Consider the following 24,938-nt stretch of genomic DNA (forward strand, 5'->3'; position numbering starts at 1 on the left):
GACCAGCACTTTACACAACATTCCATATGTTGCCGTACAATGATAATATGACGTCCCAACTCCTGTAGTCAATACCCTGACCGATGAAGGCAAGCATGCCAAACTTGGCATGAGTGGAAAACTAGTGGGAGTCTAGGACCACAGGCCTTAGCCTCAGAGTAAAAGGACGTACCTTTAGACAGAAGATGAGAAGGAATTTCTTGTCAGAGGGCGGTGAATCTGTGGATTTCATGACCAAGACGGCTGATGGGGCCAAATCAATGGATATTTTTATGGTGGAGAGTGATAGATTCTTGATAAGGCGGGTGTCAGTGGTTAAGGGGCAAAGGCAGGAGAATGGGGTTGAGAGTGAAATATAGATCAGCCATGATGGAATGGCAGAGTAGACTTGATGGCTCGAATGGCCTAATGCTGCTCCTTGAACTTATGAACTCCTCTTTCAACACCCTGTTCACACACACACACACACACACACACGTGGCGGAGAATGGCAGAGTAGACTTGATGGGCCGTATGGCCTAATGCTGCCCCCTGAACTTATGAACACACGCGCGCACACACACACATCTACCACCACCTGTGTTTTCTAACTTCAAGTAAATTTTGTATCCATTTGACCAGTTTATCAAGAATCCATGAGATCCAACCTTTCAATCAAGATCTTGTCAAAACCGTTGCTCAAAGTCTACGTCGACTACTGCACGGCCCTCAATCGTGCTGGTTACCTCTTCAAAACAACCTAACCAAATTTGTGAAAGACACTTTCCCACACACAAAGCCAAGCTGATTGTCCCTACTCAGTCCTTGCCGTTCCAAATACACCTAGATCCTGTCTCTTAAAATCCCCTTAAGTAACCTGCCCAACTAAGACATTAGATTCTCTGGTCTGTACTTCCCTGGTTTGTCCTTGTAGCCTTTCTTAAATAAAGGCATGACATTTGCCATTCTCCAGTCTTTTGTGGATTACAATCATGCAAATATATTTGCCAGTGCTTCAGCAATTTCTTTTCTGCTTTCCCAATGTTCCAGGATACACTTGGCCAGGCCCCAGGAGTTTAGCCAGCTTAGGTACTTTAAAGATGTCAACACCTCCTCCACTACCACATCACTACTCTCTTCCGTGACTTCCCTACCTTCTCCAAATTCAGAATCTCGGAAGACTTAAAAGGGAATGTGGGGAATATAAAATGGGATTGGTACTTGACAGTTGGCACAGATATCATGGGTCAAACAGACAGTTTCTGTGCTGTCATTGTAACTGTTGCCATAATTCCTATCTGATCAAGTCAAGAGAGTTTATTGTCATGTGTCCCTGATAGGACAATGACATTCTTGCTTGCTGCAGCACAACAGGATATTGTAGTCAAAAATACAGATCAGATCAGTGTGTCCATATAGCATAGAATATATATATACACACACATCAATAAACAGATAAAGAGCAATAGGCTGTTATTGTTCAGAGCTTGTTTGAAGTTGTGTTTAATAGTCTGGGCTGTGGGGAAGGCGCTATTCCTGAACCTGGATGTTCTACCTGATGGCAGCGGAGAGATGAGTGTGTGGCCAGGATGGTGTGGGTCCTTGATGATGCTGGCAGCCTTTTTGTGGCAGCGACTGCAATAGATCCCCTAGATGGTAGGGAGGTCAGAGTTAATGATGGACTGGGCAGTGTTTACAACTTTTTGCAGCCTTTTCTGCTCCTGGACGCTCAGGTTGCCGAACCAAGCCATGATGCAACCGGTCAGCATGCTCTCTACTGTGCACCTGTAGAAGTTCAAGAGAGTCCTCCTTGACAAACCGACTCTCCGTAATCTTCTCAGGAAGTAGAGGCACTGATGTGCTTTCTTTATGATTGCATCGTGTTCTGGGACCAGGGGAGATCTTTGGAAATATGCACGCCCAGGAATTTGAAGTTCTTGACCCTTTCCATCATCGACCCATTGATATAAACAGGATTGTGGGTCCCCATTCTACCCATTCTGAAGTCCACAATCAGTTCCTTGGTTTTGCTGGTGTTGAGAGCCAGGATATTGTGCTGGCACCATTTGCTCAATCGGTCGATCTCACTTCTATACTCTGACTCGTCCCCATCAGTGATACATTCCACAACAGTGGTGTCGTCGGCGAACTTGATGATGGAGTTCGCACTATGTCTGGCTACGCAGTCATGAGTATGGAGTGAGTACAGCACCTGCTAATATTAATTTAAATGTCCCAAAATGCCTGCCTAGCAGTAGCTGATTTGTCCACCATCATCCGAGGTGGTGAAAAACGATTCTCTGGACTCTTTAATTTACAAGATGAAATGTAAGAATGAAGACTGAACCCAGTGGAGTTATGTTCAACCAGTCTTATATACATCATCTCCAACAAATGCATAAAAGCATAAAAAGAGTATAATTTGGTTCCATTTTCTAAATTCTTGCTTTTAAATTTGTAAAAATCTATGCATCAGTACCAGACAGTTATGATATACAGTTTATGTTATTAGTTTGTTGTCAGATCCTTTTAAACCTAAATATAAAGCATTTGTTGGAGATTAAAGCAAAACACAAAAAAAAGGGTCTGAAAAACGGTCTCGACCCGAAAGGTCACCTTTTCCTCGTCTCCAGAGATGCTGCCTGACCCGCTGAGTTACTCCAGCATTGTGTGTCTGATTCAAGAAACAGACCCAGAACAAAAGTACTTGATTGCTCATGTTGGTCAATTTAATTTCTCTTGGGTTGCAAATCAGAATCCAGGTGGTGATATATCAGCCTATTAAACCGTTTCAGTCCAGCAGGGTTAAGACGCCACTTGTAGAAGTAAATGTCACAGCCAAAGGGATTGTTTGGCACAAATTGTAACTTCTCACACTATTTACCCAAGCTGCAGTAGGTTCAAGAGCATTAAAATGAATGTTGGTAGCAGACGTTAGCCCCAGTGTTTGATACAAGATCAACACATGATCAATACGAGGCTGCACAGTGGCACAGCGGTAGAGACCTGGGTTCGATCCTGACTATGGGCGCTGTCTGTACAAAGTTTGTACGTTCTCCCTGTGACCTGCATGGGTTTTCTCCGGGTGCTCTGTTTTCTGCCCACACTCCAAAGACGTACAGGTTTGTAGGTTAATTGGTTTGGTATAAATGCAAATTGTCCCTAGAGTGTAAATGATAGTTTTAATGTGTGGGGGTCACTAGTCGGTGAGTACTCGGTAGGCCGAAGGGCTTGTTTCCACACAGCATCTCTAAACTAAATTAATAAACTATAGGTGGAAGTTTAGATATGTACAATGAAATACAGATTAGCTAAACCCTGTAAACCAGCCCTGATCTATGCATTTCCAGTGAATTTATCATCAAGAGTACTATCCCCAAATCAATGCATACAAGACAGAATTTTAGATCAACAGAAAGCAGTTTCCTCAGACACAGTACCTTCTGCTGAGAAATGCCCAGATGGCACAATGGGCTAAGTGTTCGGTTGGCAACCGGAAGGTAGCCGGTTCGAATCCCGCTTGGAGTGCATACTGTCGTTGTGTCCTTGGGCAAGACACTTTACCCACCTTTGCCTGTGTGTGAATGTGTGTGAGTGATTGGTGGTGGTCGGAGGGGCCGTAGGCGCAGATTGGCAGCCACGCTTCCGTCAGTCTGCCCCAGGGCAGCTGTGGCTACAGAAGTAGCTTACCACCACCGAGTGTGACTGAGGAGTGAATGAATAATGCGATGTAAAGCGCCTTGAGTATTAGAAAGGCGCTATATAAATCCCATCCATTATTATTATTATTAAGTACAAGGTAATATTCACAAACTCACCCATGCAGGGACTCAGGAGACTGGCAAATGAAGTGGTACATGTGCACATTTCATATCTGTCACATCATAGTTCCTGTCACACAAAGGAGAGCATTTCTTGCAGTTTAAATTTTCTCCATTTAAAAAAATGTTTAAAGCCAGTCACCTGAAACATACAGAAAACCCTGCTAACAAAAGTTCCCCATTATCACTGGAATCAACTTCAGTTAAAGTAATCACAAAAAACAAAAGAATCTATATGTTTTAGTGGGATTTAGATTTAAAACGTGGAAGTCTTGTTTCTTGAGGGAACTGTTCTATATTTAAGAGGGAGTTAGATGTGGCCCTTGTGGCTAAAGGGATCAGGGGGTATGGAGAGGCAGGGATGGGATACTGAGTTGGATGATCAGCCATGATCATATCGAATGGCGGTGCAGGCTCGAAGGGCCGAATGGCCTACTCCTGCACCTATTTTCTATGTTTCTATGTTCTATGTGGCTGCAGACAATATGATCCATGCAGAAAATAGGAAACTTGGTCAACTGAAAGAATTTGCAGCATTGGATAGAGCAAAAGGTTTACACTACAGCCCATACTGAGTGTATTCAGTAGGCGGAAGGGTCTGTGAGTTTGCCTTGCATTTCAATTTCACACCTAGCCTTATATCTCACCTGTCTTCCCCACCTGTTTTCCATGCCAATCTCCTTAACATCCAAAGCAAAATGATAGCCCAAATTCATGTTCACTTAAGTAGAGAATCCTAAAGAAAAAAATCACAACTCTTGTGCAAAAGAAATGTCTCTCATCTTCATCCCAAATGGCTAATTCCCAAACCTGAGGCAGCCCTCCCCAGAATTGACAGCTGGAGGAAGCAGCATTTTGCCATCCATCCCGTTAACGACTCCAAATAGCTCATTTCTCAATGAGCTTAACAAAGAGTCTACTAAATATTCAAGAAATATTTATCTTGCTCTCCCCACAGCAATCAATCTGGCAAGTCCAGGATATGGCAACTCCAAGGCACACATCCTCACACCACTCCAATTGATCTCACCAAAGCCCTATACAGTAGAAAGATCTTGCATTGTTTGTACTCAAATCACTATTTGTCTTCCAAAATGTTTGTCTTCATGGCAAGTTTACTTTCAGCATTTCATGAATCAATCCCACCATTTCTCACTCTACTCATACAGCATGGAAACAAGTCCTTCAGCCCATCGTTCCCACGCTGACCAACATGTCCAATCACTTTAGTTCCACCTGCCTATGTTTGATCCATAACCTCTAAACCTATCCATATAGGACATTTCCTGTCCAAATGTCTTTTAAAAGTTGTGGTAGTATCTGCCTCAACTATCTCCTCTGGCAGCACATTCCATATACCTGCCACCCTTTGTGTAAAAGAGTTGCCCCTCAGGTTCCTATTAAATCTTCCCCCTCCCTCAAAGTAAACCTATGTCCTCTAGTTCTTGATTCCCCTACTCTGAGTAAAGGACTGTGCATTTGCTGAATCTATTCATCTCATGCACCTCTTCAAGATCATCCCTCATCGTTTTGCACTCCAAGAAATAAAGTCCTAACCTGCTCAACCTCTCCCTAAAGCACAGGCCCTCAAGTCCTGGCAACATTCTCATAAATCTTCTCTGCAATCTTACCAGCTTAATAGCATTCTTCTTATTACAGGTTGGCCAAAACTGAACAATGACTCCAAAAGGTGGTCTCACTAACATTTGGTACAACTGTAGCATAATGTCTCAATTTCAACACTCAATATTCTGACGGAGGAAGGCCAAGGTGCCAAAAACTTTCTTGACCATCCTATCTTCCTATGACACCACTTTCAAGAAACTATGTACCTGCATTCCTAGATCCCTCTGCTCTACATCACTCCTCATAGCCCAGCCATCCAATCTGTAGGCCCTGCCCAGGTTTGACTTTGCAAAGAGCAACACCACGCACTCTATACCAACATTTCTTCCTTGCAATTTACAACATCTACTTTAATTCTTCCGACCGAGGTGCACATTTTCACTTATTATTTCTTTATTTCCCATCTGTCATCTATTCCTGTCCATTTGCTTAACCTGACGATGAATCTTTGCAAAACTTGACATTCTCCTTGCTTTCTTATGCCCCTGTCCCACTTAGGAAACCTGAACGGAAACCTCTGGAGACTTTGCGCCCCACCCAAGGTTTCCGTGCAGTTCCCGGAGGTTGCAGGTGGTTGCCGGAGGTTGCAGGTAGTGGAAGCAGGTAGGGAGACTGACAAAAACCTCCGGAACCGCACGGAAACCTTGGGTGGGGCGCAAAGTCTCCAGAGGTTTCCGTTCAGGTTTCCTAAGTGGGACGGGCATTACATACAAATTAACTTATCAGCACAAAACATGAACATATACCCTACATTCTCATCCAACATATTATTAGAAGTAGCAAATAGCTGACAACGTCACAATCCCACTAATAATAGTCAACAATTTGACAAGATTTAGTTCATATTTTAAGTGGCAACCTTTTCTATGCATCTTATAAAAACCCACTTAGAAATGCCAGTTACCCCATATGTTTACCTCCTTTACTGGTCCTCTGGTCGGGAGACAAAGCCTACCTAGCCATGTGGTCAGCTGGATAGAGCTGGCTGGAACCAGCTCAAACAGAGCTGTAGGCTCTTGTGATCAAAAGTAATCCCAGGCTTTACTACAACCATCCCATTACTCTCCAGACTGGAACAAACAGGATGTACTAAAGGAAATGAGGGCATTAGCTGCGTATATGATGTAATAAAACTACAAGATGTGTGTATGATCACCCATATGGCCAAAATATGTTGAACATATAGCAAGTGACCCACTAATGGTGTTAGACAAATTAATGATTCTACTTAAACATATATATTTACAGACAAGGAAGCTAATGTTTGCACTGTATTTTGGAGAGCATTTTTGTCCTTGGACGATTGACTCCCCTGGTAGCTGTCTTGTAATGAGATTTTCCAAAGAGTCCCGGACTCCACATGGATCACTTATCTCCTTCATATCTTACACTGGAATTCTGTGATTGTATTCATTGTTAAGGAGAATAGGAATTTCCTCCTTAACAATAAATTCCAGCATAACGACAATTGATATCAATCTAATTAATCTTCAGCTTCCTACTTGCTTTAAATATATTCCTTAAGCTGCGGTATTGTAGTTGCTACCTTCCAATCTGCCAAGGGTGCAGTCTATACAGAGTTTGTATGTTCGCCCTGTGACCTGTGTGAGTTTTCTCCAGGAATTGCTGTTCCCTCCCACACTTCAAAGATGTATGGGTTTGTAGGTTATTTGGCTTGGTATAATTGTTTATTGTCCCTAATTGTGTGTAGAATAGTGTTAATGTGTGGGGATCTCTGCTCAGTGCAGACTCAGTGGGTCAAAGGGCCTGCTTCCATGATGTATCTTTAAACTAAACTGTTGGAATAGGAAAGCATGTTAAAACATTCTCAATTAGTCCACATGCTAAGAAAAAAATGTCGTCATTTGAATGTTTGATGCAATACTTCTTTCTTTAAATATATTATTTAATCAACTTTATCAACATTTTTCAAGTGTTAGGTTAAAAAATTCTGCAGACGTCTAAAGACTCTATACCCTGCAGACCTGCCAAGTGCATCAACCCTCCTATTCTACAGCAGCCAAAGTTTAAATATTGGATAACAAAAAGATTGCATTTCCATTCATTTTTAAATGTTGCTTGCTGTGACTTGACCAGGCACAAATTTGAAGATGAATCATTGACACTTTTATATTTACAATTCTACTTAAACCAGTCTAACCAGGATTGCAAATGAGCCAAATGTTATTAACTGGTCCAAAACAGCTTCAAGCACATCACTGTTCAAATCCATTTGACTCAAGTATCTGACTTGCTTCATTTTAACATACTTTCTCAGAATGAAACCCATGAAGTGCTTAAGAAATCACACTTAAAGTAATGTTATAAGGTGATTTCACGAAAGGTCACTGGAGCGTAAATCCCCACTCACGTGACCGAAAATTTTAACTGGGGGACAAGCGTCACTTCCGGTACATGTTAGTGGATGGGAAAACACGCACTTTCACATCCGTTAAAAACATCGAAAACGGCCAGTTTTTGAGCTGCAATTAAGTGAGCCAGTCGGGGTGACCGTGAGGAACAGCTATCTAAATTTACGGTCCAAAAAAAAGATAGAAACTAAGGTAAATACAAGAGGGAGCTGAAGGGGCCAAAAAGGCGGAAGTGCTAGCGGACATTTTTCGTGGAGATTTAAAGATCCAAAATATCGGGAATTATCACGTTTGCTCGCTGCATTTCATCAAAAGTAAGGCATTATTGACTTTGTTATCTTTATTCATTTGTTAGATGAAAAATATTAAAAGTTAGAAATCCGTCAGTAAAATTGCAAAATCGCCCATGGTTCTCGGGTGGGTTTTAACATGCAAAATGAAAACGCTTCTGAAGCTCCATTTACCATTTAAATAATCGTAAACTATCAATGCGTTTGGAAATCAATTGGAAATCAACTATCCTGCTCACAGTGGGTGCCCAATCAGGATTGTTGACATTATTCCATGCTGCAGGCTTGTCTGTTATTAGATGAAAAATAAATAAGTAGTTTGGGTGATTGTGCAGGCTTTAAACAAGAAACATTGAGAAATATATTCTGGCAAATAATAAAATCTCCTGATTTTGTCCAACTAACAGCTGAGAATTATCCCATTCCTTAGCTTGCATCTGAGTAAAATTGATTTCCAAACGCATTGAGAGTTTACGATTATTTAAATGGTGAATGGAGCTTCAGAAGCGTGTTCATTTTGCATGTTAAAACCCACCCGAGAACCATGGGCGATTTTGCAATTTTACTGACGGATTTCTAACTTTTAATACTTTTCATCTAACAAATGAATAAAGATAACAAAGCCAATAATGCCACTTTTGATGAAATGCAGCGAGCAAACGCGATAATTCCCGATATTTTGGATCTTTAAATCTCCACGGCAAATGTCCGCTAGCACTTCCGCTGTATTTACACCTTCAGCTCCCTCTTGTATTTACCTTAGTTTCTATCTTTTTTTTGGACTGTAAATTTAGGTAGCTGTGCCTCACGGTCACCCCGACTGGCTCACTTAATTGCAGCTCAAAAACTGGCCGTTTCCGATGTTTTTAACGGGTGTGAAAGTGCGTGTTTTCCCATCCACTAACATGTACCGGAAGTGACGCTTGTCCCCCAGTTAAAATTTTCGATCACGTGAGTGGGGATTTACGCTCCAGTGACCTTTCGTGAAATCACCCTATACATGGCCCTTATTTTCACATTTTTCTACAAGGGTTCTCTGTTCCAAAACAGAGTTTAATGCGGAAGCAGATCTTTTGGCCCAATAGGTTCATGCCGACCAGTGATCCCCGCACACTAACACACCTCCTACACACTAGGGACAATTTTTACAATTTTACCAAGCCAATTAATTAACGTACAAACTTGCACGTCCTTGGAGAATGGGAGGAAACCGGAGCTCCTGCAGAAATCCCACATTGGTCATGAGGAGAACATATAAACTCCGTACAGACAGCACCCGCGGTCAGTATTTAACCGGGGTCTCTGGCTCTGTAAGGCAGCAACTCTACCGCTGCGCCATCGTGCCGCCCTTTTTCAACATCCTAATTTCAGAAGATTATTCTAGCAATTAAAAAAAGTAAACAGAAACCAATGCCGAACACAACCTGCCAAGAAGCGGAAACAAAAAAAAATAAAATTATGATTGGGTAATATGGTTCCCATGGGATAATTTGACAATTTCCCTAGTGTCAATAAGTTTGGAAAGGATTAGATAAAACAGCAGTGTACAACCACAAAATAAATTAACTACATTCAGCCAAAAATCGTCTGAATTGATAAGCATCAAATAAATCATAGCGACCAGAACAAAGTACATTATTACGATACATTATGCTTACAGTTTTAATAGCTTAGGATTTTTGGTGTTTGGACCATCACATGGACAATTGTCCAGAACCCCATCTTGGAATCACACCTCCACATTAATTTTACATAGATCATATTCTATGTAGTACTTTTTTTGTGCCAGAAACAGTGACTGCCAAAACCAATGGTACATAATCTTTATCTTATCCTCTGCCTGCTCGAGAGAATTATCATTATCCCTCGAAATGCTTTTCCTCATCCCAGCTGGATGGGAATTTCCTCACTTACTTTCACTCCTACCCATTCCACCTGAGCCACAGAAATTCTTATAATGGCTTTATTTTATTTTCCATGATGCCCGAGATAGCTGATAGCTTATCCACGGCCTCCCATTTTTCATGATGTCCCGTTAGTATCACAAAATGTCAACTTGGACATACCAACAAAATAGTCTTTCCTTAGTTCCACTTCTCTCCAAATTGGTTTCACCAAATTAGAAAGACCAAAGCCATTACCCTTGGAGCCTCTCACAAACTGTGGTCCCCAGCTAGAGCAATAGCCATGATGGCATCCAAAGATCCCAAGATATGCTTTAACCCTGCTTTTTGACCAATGTATTATGACTGTACAGCACTCTGAGTTTTATATTAGACTAGACCAAGTGCAGACCCATTGGGTTTGATCCTCCAATGCGCGGTTGCGGGCGTCACACGCACCCCCACACACGCCCTAACTACCCCCCCCCCCATACACACTAACCACCCCACCCCCCCCCAAACACACTAACTACCACCCTTAATATTATATTAATATTATTAATTTGCTCCTTTTACCCCATAACCGCCCTATCCACTGACGCATAGCCCCCAACTCGCAGGCGTGTCTAGAGAGGGTGCGGGGGGGGTAAGAGTGTGTGGGCAGAGAGGAATGGAGAGAGAGAGGGGCAGAGACAGAAGGGCAAGAGACAGAAGGGCAAGAGACAGAAGGGCAAGAGACAGAAGGGCAAGAGACAGAAGGGCAAGAGACAGAAGGGCAAGAGACAGAGGGAGAGGGGGTGGAGGGGAGGAGGAGAGGGAGGGTGGGGAAGAAGGGGAGAGAGATGGGAAGAGAGAGGGGAGGAGAGAGGGAGAGAAGGGGGTAGGGGATAGACTCTCTGGATACACACACACACAGTTTTAATAGATGTATGATATTCAATTGATAGTTGTTATACCATTAGATATTACAAACATTTATTTTTTTTTTCCTGAAATCAGATTTGCTTCCCTTCCAAGACAAACTACAGGGCTGCTAATACGTTTGTCAACGGAGCACCAATGATAACAAAGAAAGTCAGTTTTCAAAAAGCAATATGTTCATCCATTGGACAGAAGCACAAGGGGGGGGGGGAGGTAACTATTTGATAGTGCTGTAATGTGCACTTTAAAAACATGATTAGGACAGGTTGTGTTTGAAGAACTTAGTATATACACAAGTCAACTTTTCTCATTTTATTTAATTTGTTTCCCAAACTTCAACCCGTCAACTACATGTAGTATGAATTAAGCGTGTAACTCAGTTGCTTCCAAGTTATGCACAAGGTGCATTGCACTGTCTCATGCCAGGTTCTTGTGTGCAATAATCAGTAATAGCAAATTTAGCCATTTTCCTCAAGCTTAAATATTGAATGGTCTTTGATGAATGGCACATTTCTGTGCAACTTCATGGGAATGTGATATCATGCTCTTGCTGCAATTTCTCACAAATAGAAATTATGGGTATTTGGAAAGTGAAGCGGAGCCAAGATCAGATTAGACATGGTCATATTGTAGATAGACACAAAATGCCAGAGTAACTCAGCGGGTCAGGCAGCATCACGGGGGAAATGATTTTCCTTTTCCTGACCCGCTGAGTTACTCCATCATTTTGCGTCAATCTTCGATGTAAACCAGCATCTGCAGTTCCTTCCTACACATGATCATATTGTGGATGGTCTTGTATGATGAGTGCTGGTGTTGATAAGACAGGGGCTTAGATATAGACACAAATGGAAAGCACTGAAGGTGTGCAGAGTTCATAACGATGCAAGAGGCAGGAGCAGGAAGAAGCCATGTGGCCTCTTGACCTGCAGAGCCTTTCAATAAGACCATGATTGATTACATCTTGGCCTCAGCTCCACTTTCTGACCCGATCCCAACAACCCTCCGCTCTCTGGGCATGAGAAATTACTTATGCCCCTGTCCCACTTAGGAAACCTCCGGGAACCTCTGGGAATCGCACGGAAACCTTGGGTGGGTCGCAAAGTCTCCAGAGGTTTCCGTTCAGGTTTCCTAAGTGGGACAGGGGCATTAGCAATCCTCAGAATTCACTGTTTTATTATTCAAGCACTGGTTATGTAATAAAATTATTATCAACCAGATAAAATGTTATGAATTTGAATTCAATCTGTCAACCTAATAAATTGCAAGTTAGCTTCAGAGAAAGATAATGAATAATCAAATGCATTGGTAATAAATGCAAAATCCACAAGGTATAGTATTCATATTTAACTGAGAGAATGTCACAATTGCTCCACTTGTACAATCTGTATCTTTGCCTCCTGTGTTGGATACCATTGTTCTTTTTAAGTGTTTAATGAAGGTACATCAAAACAATAAATGATTTAAACAATCGTCAAACAATTCTGAGAGTCGACACACAAGCTGGGTGATTAACCCTGGATGAATGATTGCAGAAGCGCTTGGCCCACAGCAGCATGGGGTCATGAATAGGGCACATTCACATACAAACATAGCAGAGCTGGTTCCATTCACAAGCGTGTTGTTTGAAGATCCACTTCTGATAACCATGAAGCAGAAAGTGGAGGGAGTGCTGAATGGACCACTACTAGGAAATGCAAAATTGTGTTTCCCAAGCTTTGTTCATTCGTGGATGGGCACAAAAGGAGAGCACAGCGAGTTTAGTGGGAACCGGATGAACAAATTGTAAACATTTACAAAATGGGGCTGGCTGTCAGGAGCTATTAAAGAGTGAGACAAGGTATAGGGTTGGAGGAAGTTTATAACCCTCCATTCCCACATTTAGTTTAGTTTTAGTTTAAAGATACAGTGCGGAAACAAGCCCTTTGGCCCACTGAGTCCGCGATCCCCAGACACTTGCACTATCCTTCACACTCTGGATAATTTACAATTTTTACAGAAGCCAATTAGCCTACGAATCTATAGGACTTGTGTGTGGGAGGAAACCGGAGCACCTGGAGAAAACTCACATGGTCACAGGTTGAACGTAGAAACTCCATACAGAGAGCACCCGTAGTCAGGATCGAACCAGGGTTTCTGACGCTGTAAGGCAGCAACTCTACCGTTGTGCCACCCAAAAATTTGAGATAGGTATTTCTGTTATTGATACATTGCAAGTTTTGAATTGTGAATTAATGATCTGGATATACATTTTTATCTGTTTGTGGATGTAAGCACTGCTGCAAGATCTGCATTTATTAGCCTTGTTAAATTGTCTTGAGGTGGTGGTGGTAAGGAGTCACCTTTCTGAACCATTGCAATCCCTATAGAGCTATAGGATGGACTACAGGATATAGATTTAACAATGATAAAAGAATAGCGGTATGTTTCCGGGTTAGTGTGTGATGCGTCCTGTACTGGCAGTGGGAGATAGTGTTCCAATGAGCCTGCGATTCTGGTCCACCTTGGTGGTGGAAGCAGAGGGTCCAAGGGGCGTTGACAGAGTACCCACACAAGGAACTGCACCGTATTTTGTTGCTAGTATACACTGCTGTTTGGCCTCAATGATATAAAACTTCCTGGGATACATCAGCACTGCAGACAGCTGGAGAAGTGGAGAGTATTCCTACACAATCCTTGAACATGGTGGCTATAGGATCTTTGGTGGAGAGCCCTTGGTCGCATGATAACCAGCAACTGATTTGTTCTTGCAGCCACAGTATTTATGCGGCTGGTCTGTGGAATTCACTGCCTCAGAGGGCGGTGGAGGCAGGTTCTCCGGGTGCTTTCAAGAGAGAGCTAGATAGGGCTCTTATAAATAGCTTCTGGTCAATGGTATCTCTAGAATCATTGTGGTAGCAGAATTGACTATTCACATTTTTGTGACTTTTTTTTTTTAAGACCACTTCCGCCAATGTCTGTGCCAGCTCAAAGCACTCGCTCCCCTCAAATTTTCCTGAGGTAATCTATTCTTTCCTCATTTCCATCAATTCACCCAGATTCTATCACTCTCCTACACACTAGGAGGCAATCAGCCAGACAGACAAAAAAAGCTGGAGTAACTCAGCGGGTCAGGCAGCATCTCTGCAGAAAAGGAATAGGTGATGTTTTGGCTCATGACCCTTCCTCTATCAACTCAGGTCATCGGAATGAGGGAGGAAGCCAAAGCACACAGAGGGGAAAAAAAAAATCAGTCGTAGGAAGAATGTGCAAACTTCACACAGACAACACCAGAGGTCATGACTGAACACATCACTGGATCTGTGAGGTAGCATCTCTACTAGCTGCACCTGTTCAATGGCAATGTCATTATTATCAAAACTTAAAACGGTCAGATTTCCTCTCTGAGAAAGATTATCATAGCCTGAAACTTGTGGCATGATCGTTTTTAGTCTATGACTGAACATTGTCCATGTGACCAGGCATGTTCTGCTTTAGTATTGAACATTGCAAATGATAATTGCACATTCCTCTTCTCACCTTATGATGGACGGAGGAAGATCAATGAAACAGCAGCCAATAACTGATCGGGCCTGGGACATTGCGCCAAGGTTTCCTACACCAATGGCCCAAGACTAGGATGATTAAACCTTCAATGAGCACAACCATTGCCCTTTGTGCGAGAATAACCTGAACTGTTTTCTCCTTGATGCTCATCAACTTCATTGCCTCCCAAACTCCCTGATGTTACTGTTAGGAACTATTCAAGGGTTCTAAAATGTTCTGAAAGTAGCAGCCATTAATTCAAAACAAGAACCAGTCTTTGGAATATCTGTTCTAATGTACATTGAACGGTAAAAGTTTAGGAAGGAACTGCAGATGCTGGAAAATCGAAGGTAGACAAAAATGCTGGAGAAACTCCACGGGTGAGGCAGCATCTATGGAGTGAAGGAAATATATCCATTGACCTGGCCTCCAAAGCTTACTGTGGCAATGAATTCCACAGATTCATCACCCTCTGACTAAAGCAATTGCTCCTCATCTCCTTTCTAAAGGTATGTCCTTTTATTCTAAGCCAATGGCCTCTGGTCCTTGACTATTCCCGTTTCAACTTCCAAATATCATAACGCTATAAGCAACAAATATCACATGATAAATACACAATAACATCTCAGGGTCTTTGAAAAAGTTCTCAACACATACAGCTTTTTAACTAGGACAATAAAAACAAAGGAAAATAAAATATTTGCATTGTAGTTTGGCGACAACGAAAGATTAAATCAAAACTTGGATCACTTTGGCAAAGTACTACTATATGGCCAACAAATATTAAATAAAGGTTTAACAACTAACACAATCTGTACCTGGCTGAGCAGCTGTCCGTGGAAAATGGTGTTAATCACATTCAGAACTCTTCGGATAAGTTTTCGCTGTGATATGGGAATTGATCGCTTGTGATGAACTGATGGCTTTGTAGCTTCCAGTTCCTGCTGAACTTTATCCAGCAGCTCGCAGAGAAACTCCTGAGCATCCTGCTGGGCATAGCCACGGAACGTAGGAATAAGTCGCCAGACGCAGTGCAGCATAGAAAAGGGAGACACCAATGCCCATTTCCCAGACCACATGACCAGGAAAAGGGTGTGGAGTTCGTGGCACAGGGTAATATGTTTGGAGTTCGGCTCCTTTAATTGAATGAGTTCCCGATTTTGGCTCTGTGATGCTCCCCCGCTTAGGCCTTCTGAGAAACTGGGTCGCCTCGAACCTTTTTCCTCATCCAGAGATGTACTCGAACTGACTTCACCGACAATAGGTCGCCTGCTACACGACCTGGTTTTCCCATTTGCTGTACCAGCCAGCAAATCCTGGGACGGACTCAAATCCAGATCCAAGAAGCACTCACAAAACACTTGCAAATGGCTGAGCACCTGTAGAATGGAGTTCATGTAGCAGGTATTACCCAAGTTCCTCAGTCCCGTCACGCCAGGCGTGACAGTCGGCCTTCGTTTAATAGGAGAATCACCAATTTTTTTCAATCTAACTGTGCAGGAAGGCAGGCCAGCTGGATGTTTTGCAGGTACGATTTCAGTCGACAGGTCACTTGTATACGAGGGATCTTTTAAACGCAGACTCTTACGTGGCGGCAAGCTTAAGAACTCTTCGTGCAGCCGGCGTTTCAGCTCCTGTCGTCTTTTCCGAGCATCTTCCCTCTTAATTTCAGCCTCCTCTCTTGACAGCTCTTCTTCCAGCCTCAGTTTGCCCGTAGGTGTCAGCACAAACCAAGATTGGAAGACCTTGGACATAAGCGATTGACGCCGGTGCCAAAGTGCTGTGAACATCTGATCTTCGTTGCGCAGTTGTGCTTGCGTACACCCTCGAGAAAGATAAGAGTCGTCACCGCTTGCCATCGACCGTAAAGTCCTACCACTTCGAGTTGTGCAGTCATAGTTCTGGCTCTTGATCGCACTTAATGTGCTCCTCAATAGCTTAAGATCACCAGTGGCATTGTCATTTAACACATAGTCGTCACATATATAACAAAATACGTACAGTTCATTTACTTCCAAGGCCACGGGGTGTTGACTCTCCTGAAAATGTTTGAGTGCATGTTCTTCATTGTATCGTCCACAAGCAACGTGGGAACAGCTGAGACATGCCCACATGGACTCGGTAGTGTTGCACTCCATACAATGCCATTTTTGCGGATTTAAAATCGAATGATCCTGGGCCAGCCGAAGCCGACCTACATGCTTGCACCGATCCATCAATTACAGGCACCACCATTCTGGAGGTTGCACGGCAAACATCCAATATGATAAACTGCAAGAAATACAAGAAACAAGCGTAAACTTTCACAGAATCAAATCTAACTTCAAATAAGTCAGTGAGTAAGTTTATTGACCAAGTATTGACATACAAGGAATTTGCCTTGGTGCTCCGCCCACAAGTAACATGACATACTGTGACAGTTACGAATGACTCAGAAAACACTACACATTAATAATAATAAAACATTAATGATAAAACATTAATGGTCAAGCATGTGAACCAACAAATACCAGATCAAAGGGAGGCATTTGATCTAAGCAGGATATGTGGCATCATATGCACTACAATGTGTGGTGAGGAGCACTAAGATTTACAATTTCACCACGACATAACCGTTAAAATGCAAGAATAGAGACCAGATCCATGTCTGATTAAGACGAAACTTTACTAAACTCAGATGCATGCAGAGCCATAAATTCAAAATGTTATTGCCTATCAATTTCCTCATTCAACTAATCAATGGCAACTCAAATCATATGATAAAACGTTATTCATGCCCGGAGGGAAATTGGTCTGCCAACAGTCACAACATAGTACACGAAAACTTGAAATTAAACGTGAAAACTAAAAGAAACAGACAAGCGACTGTTGGCTGGCTGCGTGCACAGAGCCTTCACTGGAACAAACATACAAACAAATGCAGGATTATCACCTGGGCAGAGGATTTTAAACTAGAATCCCCCCACACTGGGTCCCCCTTTGTTCTCCCACTGTCCCTCACGGCTGTCCCCCCCACACGGGGTCCCTATTGTTCTTCACGCGTTCCCCCTCCATGGGGTCCCCATTGTCTTCCACTCCCCCGCTCATGCTCATTGACCGCTGGTTGATCGAGAGGCCCCACCACCAGCAAGGCTCCTGCTGTCGCTGAGGCTCCCACTGCTGCCGAGGCTCATGCTGCCGCCAACGAACCCGCTGTCACTGTCTACACTTTTTGAGGTCATTTGCTCTAATCTAGGAAAGTATGAAAGAGTAAAAAATACAGATTGCATCCCCTTGTTATTTAGCTGCACAAAGTGAATCTTGCTTACTAATATGTAGAAAGATGCTGGTATATACAGAAGATAGACACAAAGTGCTGGAGTAACACAGAGGGTCAGGCAGCATCTCTGGAGGAAAAGGATGGGTGACACAGGTTTGAAGGTTCATTGGTCGCTCTAAATTACCCATAGTGTGTAAAGTGTGGATGCAAAAGTGCGAATACATACAACTAGTGTTAACAGGTGATTGATGGTCGGCATGGACTTGGTGGGCCATAGAGGGTATTTTTAAGGTGGAGCGACAGATTCTTGATTAGAATGGGTGTCCAGGGTTATGCCGTGAAGGCAGGAGAATGGGATTGAGAGTAGATCAGCCATGATTGAATGGTATGGTGGACATGAGCCAAATAGCCTCATTCTGCTCCTATGACATGAACTGATGGCCAAAAGGCCTGTTTCCATACTGTCCTTAAAATTAAAACTGAAAACTGAATTTAATAAGAGCTGTACACTGCAATGCAACCATGAAAATTAACTTCAAATCTGGGGAACCCAGCAAATCAACTTCATGATTCCAAGAAAAAGGGTAATAAGATGCGAAACATGCAACTCTGACAACTTAGTTCTTTTCTTTATCATCCCCTGAACATCACGAAATACACTGCTTTTCAAACTGGTAGCAATAGCTAGGCGCACCCATGGAGAAAGACCAACCATCCTTTCATCAAAACTGAAAGTTGGAAATGTAACAGGTACAAACAGGATACGAGGCCTCATCATTTCTCCTTCCATTCACTTCCCACACATTTATTTGGTAAGGTATCAGTCAACCACCACTGCCATCAATAGATAATAACTCCTCTAGTTACATCAAGTGACATTTGTGAATTGAGGGAGAGTTTGAAGGACTATTTTAAGTATGGATTTCCAGGGATTGGAAAAGGTTTGACCTTTAGAATTCACAATCCACAAAGACAATAATAATAATAATAATAATAATAATAATAATAATAATAAATTGTATTTAATGGGCGCCTTTCAGACATCTCAAGGACACCTTACATAGATTAATCGGGATAAAAACATATAATCGGAATAAAATGAGTAATAAAGACATCACAGAGACACAAATTAAAAACAGAATTCAATCCAAAAACAGAAAATCAAAAACACTATCAACTATGTGGACAGAATCCAGGCCAAAGAATTGGAGAAATTTCCAATCAGGAATTTCATTTGCCTCAGAGACAGTCACAAGATGCTGGAGAAACTCAGCTGGGGAGGTAGCATCTATGGAGAGAAGGAATTGGCGACGTTTCGGGTTGAGACCCTTCTCCGCCTCACCAATATTCACCTTCATTTAGCTTAGTTTAGAGATACAGTGCAGAAACAGGCCCTTCGGCCCACCAAGTCTGGGCCGATCAGCGTTCCCTGCATGTTAACACTACCCAACACACACAAGGGACAATTTACAATCTTACCAAGCCAGTTGCCCTACAAAACAGTACATCTTTAGTGTGGAAAGAAACCAGAGCACCCGGGGAAAATCTACGTAGGCCACAAGGAGAACCGGGTCTCCGGCGCTGTAAGGTTGCTCTGGCGCTCTGTCACTGCACCACCATGTGCAGGTGTGACCATAGGTTATTTGCTCAAGACCGCAGCGGACCCCAGATACACAAAACGCCAACTGAGACAAAATGTATTTATTGCAATGGGCAGATGCTAGTCTTTTTCTACTTTCTTAAACTAAGGACATTTAAATAACAGCTTGGTAAATACTTGCAAATCATAACAATTGATCAAGTCAAATGTCTGTAATAGAGCCTTTAATAGCTATTTTAAAAAGAACATCCAAAATATCCATTGTGTATGATGAACTGGTGTAGTCTTTCAGACAAGATGGCATATTAGAGTTCTATTGGTTCAAGTGGCACTATTTGATAATCGGGGATTTTGCCCACTACATTTGCCAATATCAATCTCAGCTAAAAAACAGTCCACTTTTCACTTGATGGCTGTTTAAGGTGTATTCAAAGTGGTCAGCTTCTTTACCACAATATCATTTAACGCAACTCAAAAGCTGAGCTTCTGTTTAATTTTGTGGTACGTTGCTTTGCCTATAATAAGTATACAATAATATTTATATTGAAGAGGGACACAAAGTGCTGGAGTAACTCAGTGGGTCAGGCAGCATTTCTGGAGAAAAGGAATAGGTGACATTTCAGGTTGAGACTTCTTCAGACTGAGGGGAGAGGGAAATGACAAATAGATCGACAGTCAGGGGAAAGGGGAGTGAGAGATATGGGACTGAGAGTCAGGGGAAAGAGAAATATGGACCAACTAATATTTGTATTGTTTAAGGCAGAACTGCAATGCTGGAAAATCGAAGGTAGACAAAAGTGCTGGAGAAACTCAGCGGGTGCAGCAGCATCTATGGAGTGAAGGAAATAGGCAACGTTTCGGGCCAAAACGTTGCCTATTTCCTTCACTCCATAGATGCTGCTGCACCCGATGAGTTTCTTCAGCACTTTTGTCTACCTAATATTTGTATTGGTTTATTATTGTCACATGCACCAAGAAAGTGAAAATCTTTCTTTGCATTCTATCCAGTCGAATCCTAAAATCATACTAGACTAATATTATTTTTGTTCAAGGGTTGATGAAATAGTGCATGTGGAAAGAATTGCAGAAATTGTGGTAAGAACAACGATAGCAGATCATTGTTGTAGGACTCGTGGAGTTTTTAGGAGCAGCAGCCAATAACATTGATTTGATTGGCATCATCCACAGGGAAAGAGTTATTTTCCCCGGCCAGCTTCCCACAGTCGATTCAAACAGTTGGGAAAAATATTTGCCGTATGCAAGTGTATTCCTTCTGAGTGAGAGCAGAAAGAGGGAAAAACAGTTCACAAAGTGTAGAAAAAAAAACACTTGGAAGCTGTAAATGATCTTGAAACAAGAAATCTGCAAAATTAAGAAGCACCCGTTTTCAGAAAATATTTGTGGTTTTCATACTCAGGTAAGCAACATGCAACTCCTATTAATAGCACAAAGTCTTGCAACATAAACCGTAAAAGTCTGAAGCCACAAAATATTACTCAAATGTTCATTGCCCTCCCATCTCCCTTTGGTAAACCACAAGTTATCACAGTGCTGTTGCCTCACAGTCAGTGTCACACTCTGTAACATTCCCTCAGTAATCGAGGGTTTGTTACTTATGACCCTGTCTTTTCTAGACCCAATATATTCATCCTGGCTTCCCAATCTTCTCCACACAGAATACCCTCAGAGACATCAGCACTTCTCCAATGCTTGCACATTCCCAATTTAAAACTCAAATATTAACAGCTGTGTCTTTTTCTGACTGGGCCCCAAGGTCTGAAACTGCCTATCTAAATCTCTACAGCTCTGAGTCTTACTTTTTTAAAGCTTTTATAGTCAACCTGTTTTCCTTCCGATTCACTGTCAAGCTTTGATCTAGAACACTTTAAATTCCTCAGGCTTACTCTGTTAAAGGCATAATATACTGCCAAGTTAATATTCTCCTGCTCACCATACTGTTCAACTACTTATGTGAAACAAACATGTCTCATATACTCAAGAAACTAAATAGACAAACAGTGTTAATAGCGACATTATCAATAATGAAGCAGCCAGGTCATTTTACTCAAAGTACTGCAAAAAATTATCCACCTCACAAAGTACATGCTTACTACGTGACAAAACTGTACGATTCCAATACAAAGGTACTATCCTCAACTTAGTTTAGAGATACAGTGTAGAAACGGGCTCTTTGGCCCACCGAGTCCGCGACGATAAGCAATCCCCGTACATTACCACTATCCTACACGCTAGGGACTAATTACTATTTTTAATCAAGGCTAATAAACCTACATACCTGTATGCCTTTGGAGTGTTGGAGGTAACTGGAGCACCAGGAGAAAAACCACGCAGGTCACAGGGAGAACGTAAAACTCCGTACAGACAGCACCCATAGTCAGGATCAAACCCAGGTCTCTGGCTCTGGCTCTGTAAGGCACCCCATTGATATTTCGACGAAGCAAGTTTGCAGGAACAGATATTCTTTCCAAAAAACAACTTCAACATAGTGAGACTAAGTGTGCCCTTATTAACAAAGGTTTGATAATCTCCGAAGTGCAGTTCATCAATAGTTTGAGAAAATGAAGCAGCTCCACAACCAATATCACTATTTTTCCTGCTTAACAACTAAGCCAATACTACTGTGTTTAAGAAGGAACTGCAGATGCTGGAAAATCGAAGGTACACAAAAAAGCTGGAGAAACTCAGCGGGTGCAGCAGCATCTATGGAGCGAAGGAAATAGGCAACGTTTCGGGCCGAAACCCTTCTTCAGACTGTAAGCCAATACTGCTTGTGTGCCTGTATTCTATAATACGATGCACAATCAGATCAGGGACCAAACTAATCAAAAATAGGTAACTACTCCTAGCTAGATTTTCTTTATATTAGTACATTTGGGAAAATATACTCCAATAACAAAGGTTAGCAGAAAATCTTGGTGGTCAGAATGTTGGCATTCTAGAAAAGTAAAGCATATTAGGATAATATGGGAGTTGTGTACAGGCCACCTAACAGTAGTAGTGGAGTTGGGGATGGCATCAAACAGGAAATTAGAAATGCGTGCAACAAAGGTAAAACAGTTATAATGGGTGAACCAATCTACATATAGATTGGGTGAATCAAATTGGCTGGGGTGCTGAGGACGAGGATTTCTTGGAATGTATGCGGGATAGTTTTCTAAACAAACATGTAGAGGAACCAACGAGAGAGCAGGCTATTCTAGACTGGGTATTGAGTAATGAGGAAGGGTTAGTTAACAGTCTTCTTGTGCATGGCCCCTTGGGCAAGAGTGACCATAATATGGTTGAGTTCTTCATTAGGATGGAGAGTGACATAATTAATTCAGAAACAAGGGTTCTGAACTTAAAGAAAGGTAACTTTGAGGGTATGAGACGTGAATTGGCCAAGATAGACTGGCAATTCTTAAAGGGTTGACGGTGGATAGGCAATGGAAGGCATTTAAAGACTGCATGGATGAACTACAAAAATTGTTCATCCCAGTTTCGCAAAAGAATAAATCAGGGTAGGTAGTGCATCCGTGGATAACAAGGGAAATCAGGGATAGTATCAAAACAAAAGATGAAGCATACAAATCAGCCAGAAAAAGCAGTCTACCAGAGGACTGGGAGAAATTCAGAGTCCAGCAGAGGAGGACAAAGGGCTTAATTAGGAAAGGGAAAATAGATTATGAAAGAAAACTGGCAGGGAACATAAAAACTGACTGCAAAAGTTTTTATAGATATGTGAAGAGAAAAAGATTAGTTAAAACAAATGTAGGTCCCTTGCCGTCAGAAACAGGTGAATTGATCATGTGGAACTAGGACATGGCAGACCAATTGAATAACTACTTTGGTTCTGTCTTCACTAAGGAAGACATAAATAATCTGCCGGAAATAGCAGGGGACCGGGCGTCAAATGAGATGGAGGAACTGAGTGAAATCCAGGTTAGCCGGGAAGTGGTGTTAGGTAAATTGAATGGATTAAAGGCCGATAAATCCCCAGGGCCAGATAGGCTGCATCCCAGAGTACTTAAGGAAGTAGCCCCAGAAATAGTGGATGCATTAGTGATAATTTTTCAAAACTCTTTAGATTCTGGAGTAGTTCCTGAGGATTGGAGGGTAGCTAATGTAACCCCACTTTTTAAAAAGGGAGGGAGAGAGAAAACAGGGAATTACAGACCAGTTAGTCTAACATCGGTAGTGGGGAAACTGCTAGAGTCAGTTATTAAAGATGGGATAGCAGCACATTTGGAAAGTGGTGAAATCATTGGACAAAGTCAGCATGGATTTATGAAAGGTAAATCATGTCTGACGAATCTTATAGAATTTATCGAGGATGTAACTAGTAGAGTGGATAAGGGAGAACCAGTGGATGTGTTATATCTGGACTTTCAGAAGGCTTTCGACAAGGTCCCACATAAGAGATTAGTATACAAACCTAAAGCACACAGAATTGGGGGTTCAGTATTGATGTGGATAGAGAACTGGCTGGCTGACAAGAAGCAAAGAGTAGGAGTGAACGGGTCATTTTCAGAATGGCAGGCAGTGACTAGTGGGGTACCGCAAGGCTCAGTGCTGGGACCCCAGCTATTTACAATATATATTAATGATTTGGACGAAGGAATTGAATGCAACATCTCCAAGTTTGCGGATGACACGAAGCTGGGGGGCAGTGTTAGCTGTGAGGAGGATGCTAGGAGGCTGCAAGGTGACTTGGATAGGCTGGGTGAGTGGGCAAATGCATGGCAGATGCAGTATAATGTGGATAAATGTGAGGTTATCCACTTTGGTGGCAAAAACAGGAAAGTAGACTATTATCTGAATGGTACACCAGTCATTGAAAATAGGCACACAAAAATGCTGGAGAAACTCAGCGGGTGCAGCAGCATCTATGGAGCGAAGGAAATAGGCGACGTTTCGGGCCAAAACCCTTCTTCAGACTGATCTATTGAAAATAGGCATGCAGGTGCAGCAGGCAGTGAAGAAAGCGAATGGTATGTTAGCATTCATAGCAAAAGGATTTGAGTAGAGGAGCAGGGAGGTTCTACTGCAGTTGTACAGGGTCTTGGTGAGATCACACCTGGAGTATTGCGTACAGTTTTGGTCTCCTAATTGAGGAAAGACATTCTTGCCATAGAGGGAGTACAGAGAAGGTTCACCAGACTGATTCCTGGGATGTCAGGGCTTTCATATGAAGAAAGACTGGATAGACTCGGCTTGTACTCGCTAGAATTTAGAAGATTGAGGGGGGATCTTATAGAAACTTACAAAATTCTTAAGGGGTTGGACAGGCTAGATGCAGGAAGATTGTTCCTGATGTTGGGGAAGTCCAGAACAAGGGGTCACAGTTTAAGGATAAGGGGGAAATCTTTTAGGACCGAGACGAGAAAAACATTTTTCACACCGAGTGGTGAATCTCTGGAATTCTCTGCCACAGAAGGTAGTTGAGGCCAGTTCATTGGCTATATTTAAGAGGGAGTTAGATGTGGCCCTTGTGGCTAAAGGGATCAGGGGATATGGAGAGAAGGCAGGTACAGGATACTGAGTTGGATGATCAGCCATGATCATATTAATAATAATAATAATAAATTTTATTTATGGGCGCCTTTCAAGAGTCTCAAGGACACATTACAAAAATTTAGCAGGTAGAGGAAATACATGTAAG

The 24,938-nt window shown here is 42.2% G+C and overlaps 1 protein-coding gene across 1 annotated transcript in view; it reads right to left on the reverse strand.

Annotated features, from left to right (window-relative positions):
- The window catches only part of usp44 (ubiquitin specific peptidase 44), a 55,208-nt gene that overhangs the window by 25,163 nt on the left and 5,107 nt on the right, over positions 1-24,938 (reverse strand). Inside the window, exon 2 of the mRNA XM_033039405.1 lies at positions 15,236-16,688. Coding sequence (XP_032895296.1) covers positions 15,236-16,633 — 1,398 coding nt within the window. The 5' untranslated portion in view covers positions 16,634-16,688. The remainder of the gene's footprint in view (positions 1-15,235; positions 16,689-24,938) is intronic.

The sequence above is a fragment of the Amblyraja radiata genome, chromosome 21, assembly GCF_010909765.2.
Source record: "Amblyraja radiata isolate CabotCenter1 chromosome 21, sAmbRad1.1.pri, whole genome shotgun sequence".
Taxonomy (NCBI): domain Eukaryota; kingdom Metazoa; phylum Chordata; class Chondrichthyes; order Rajiformes; family Rajidae; genus Amblyraja; species Amblyraja radiata.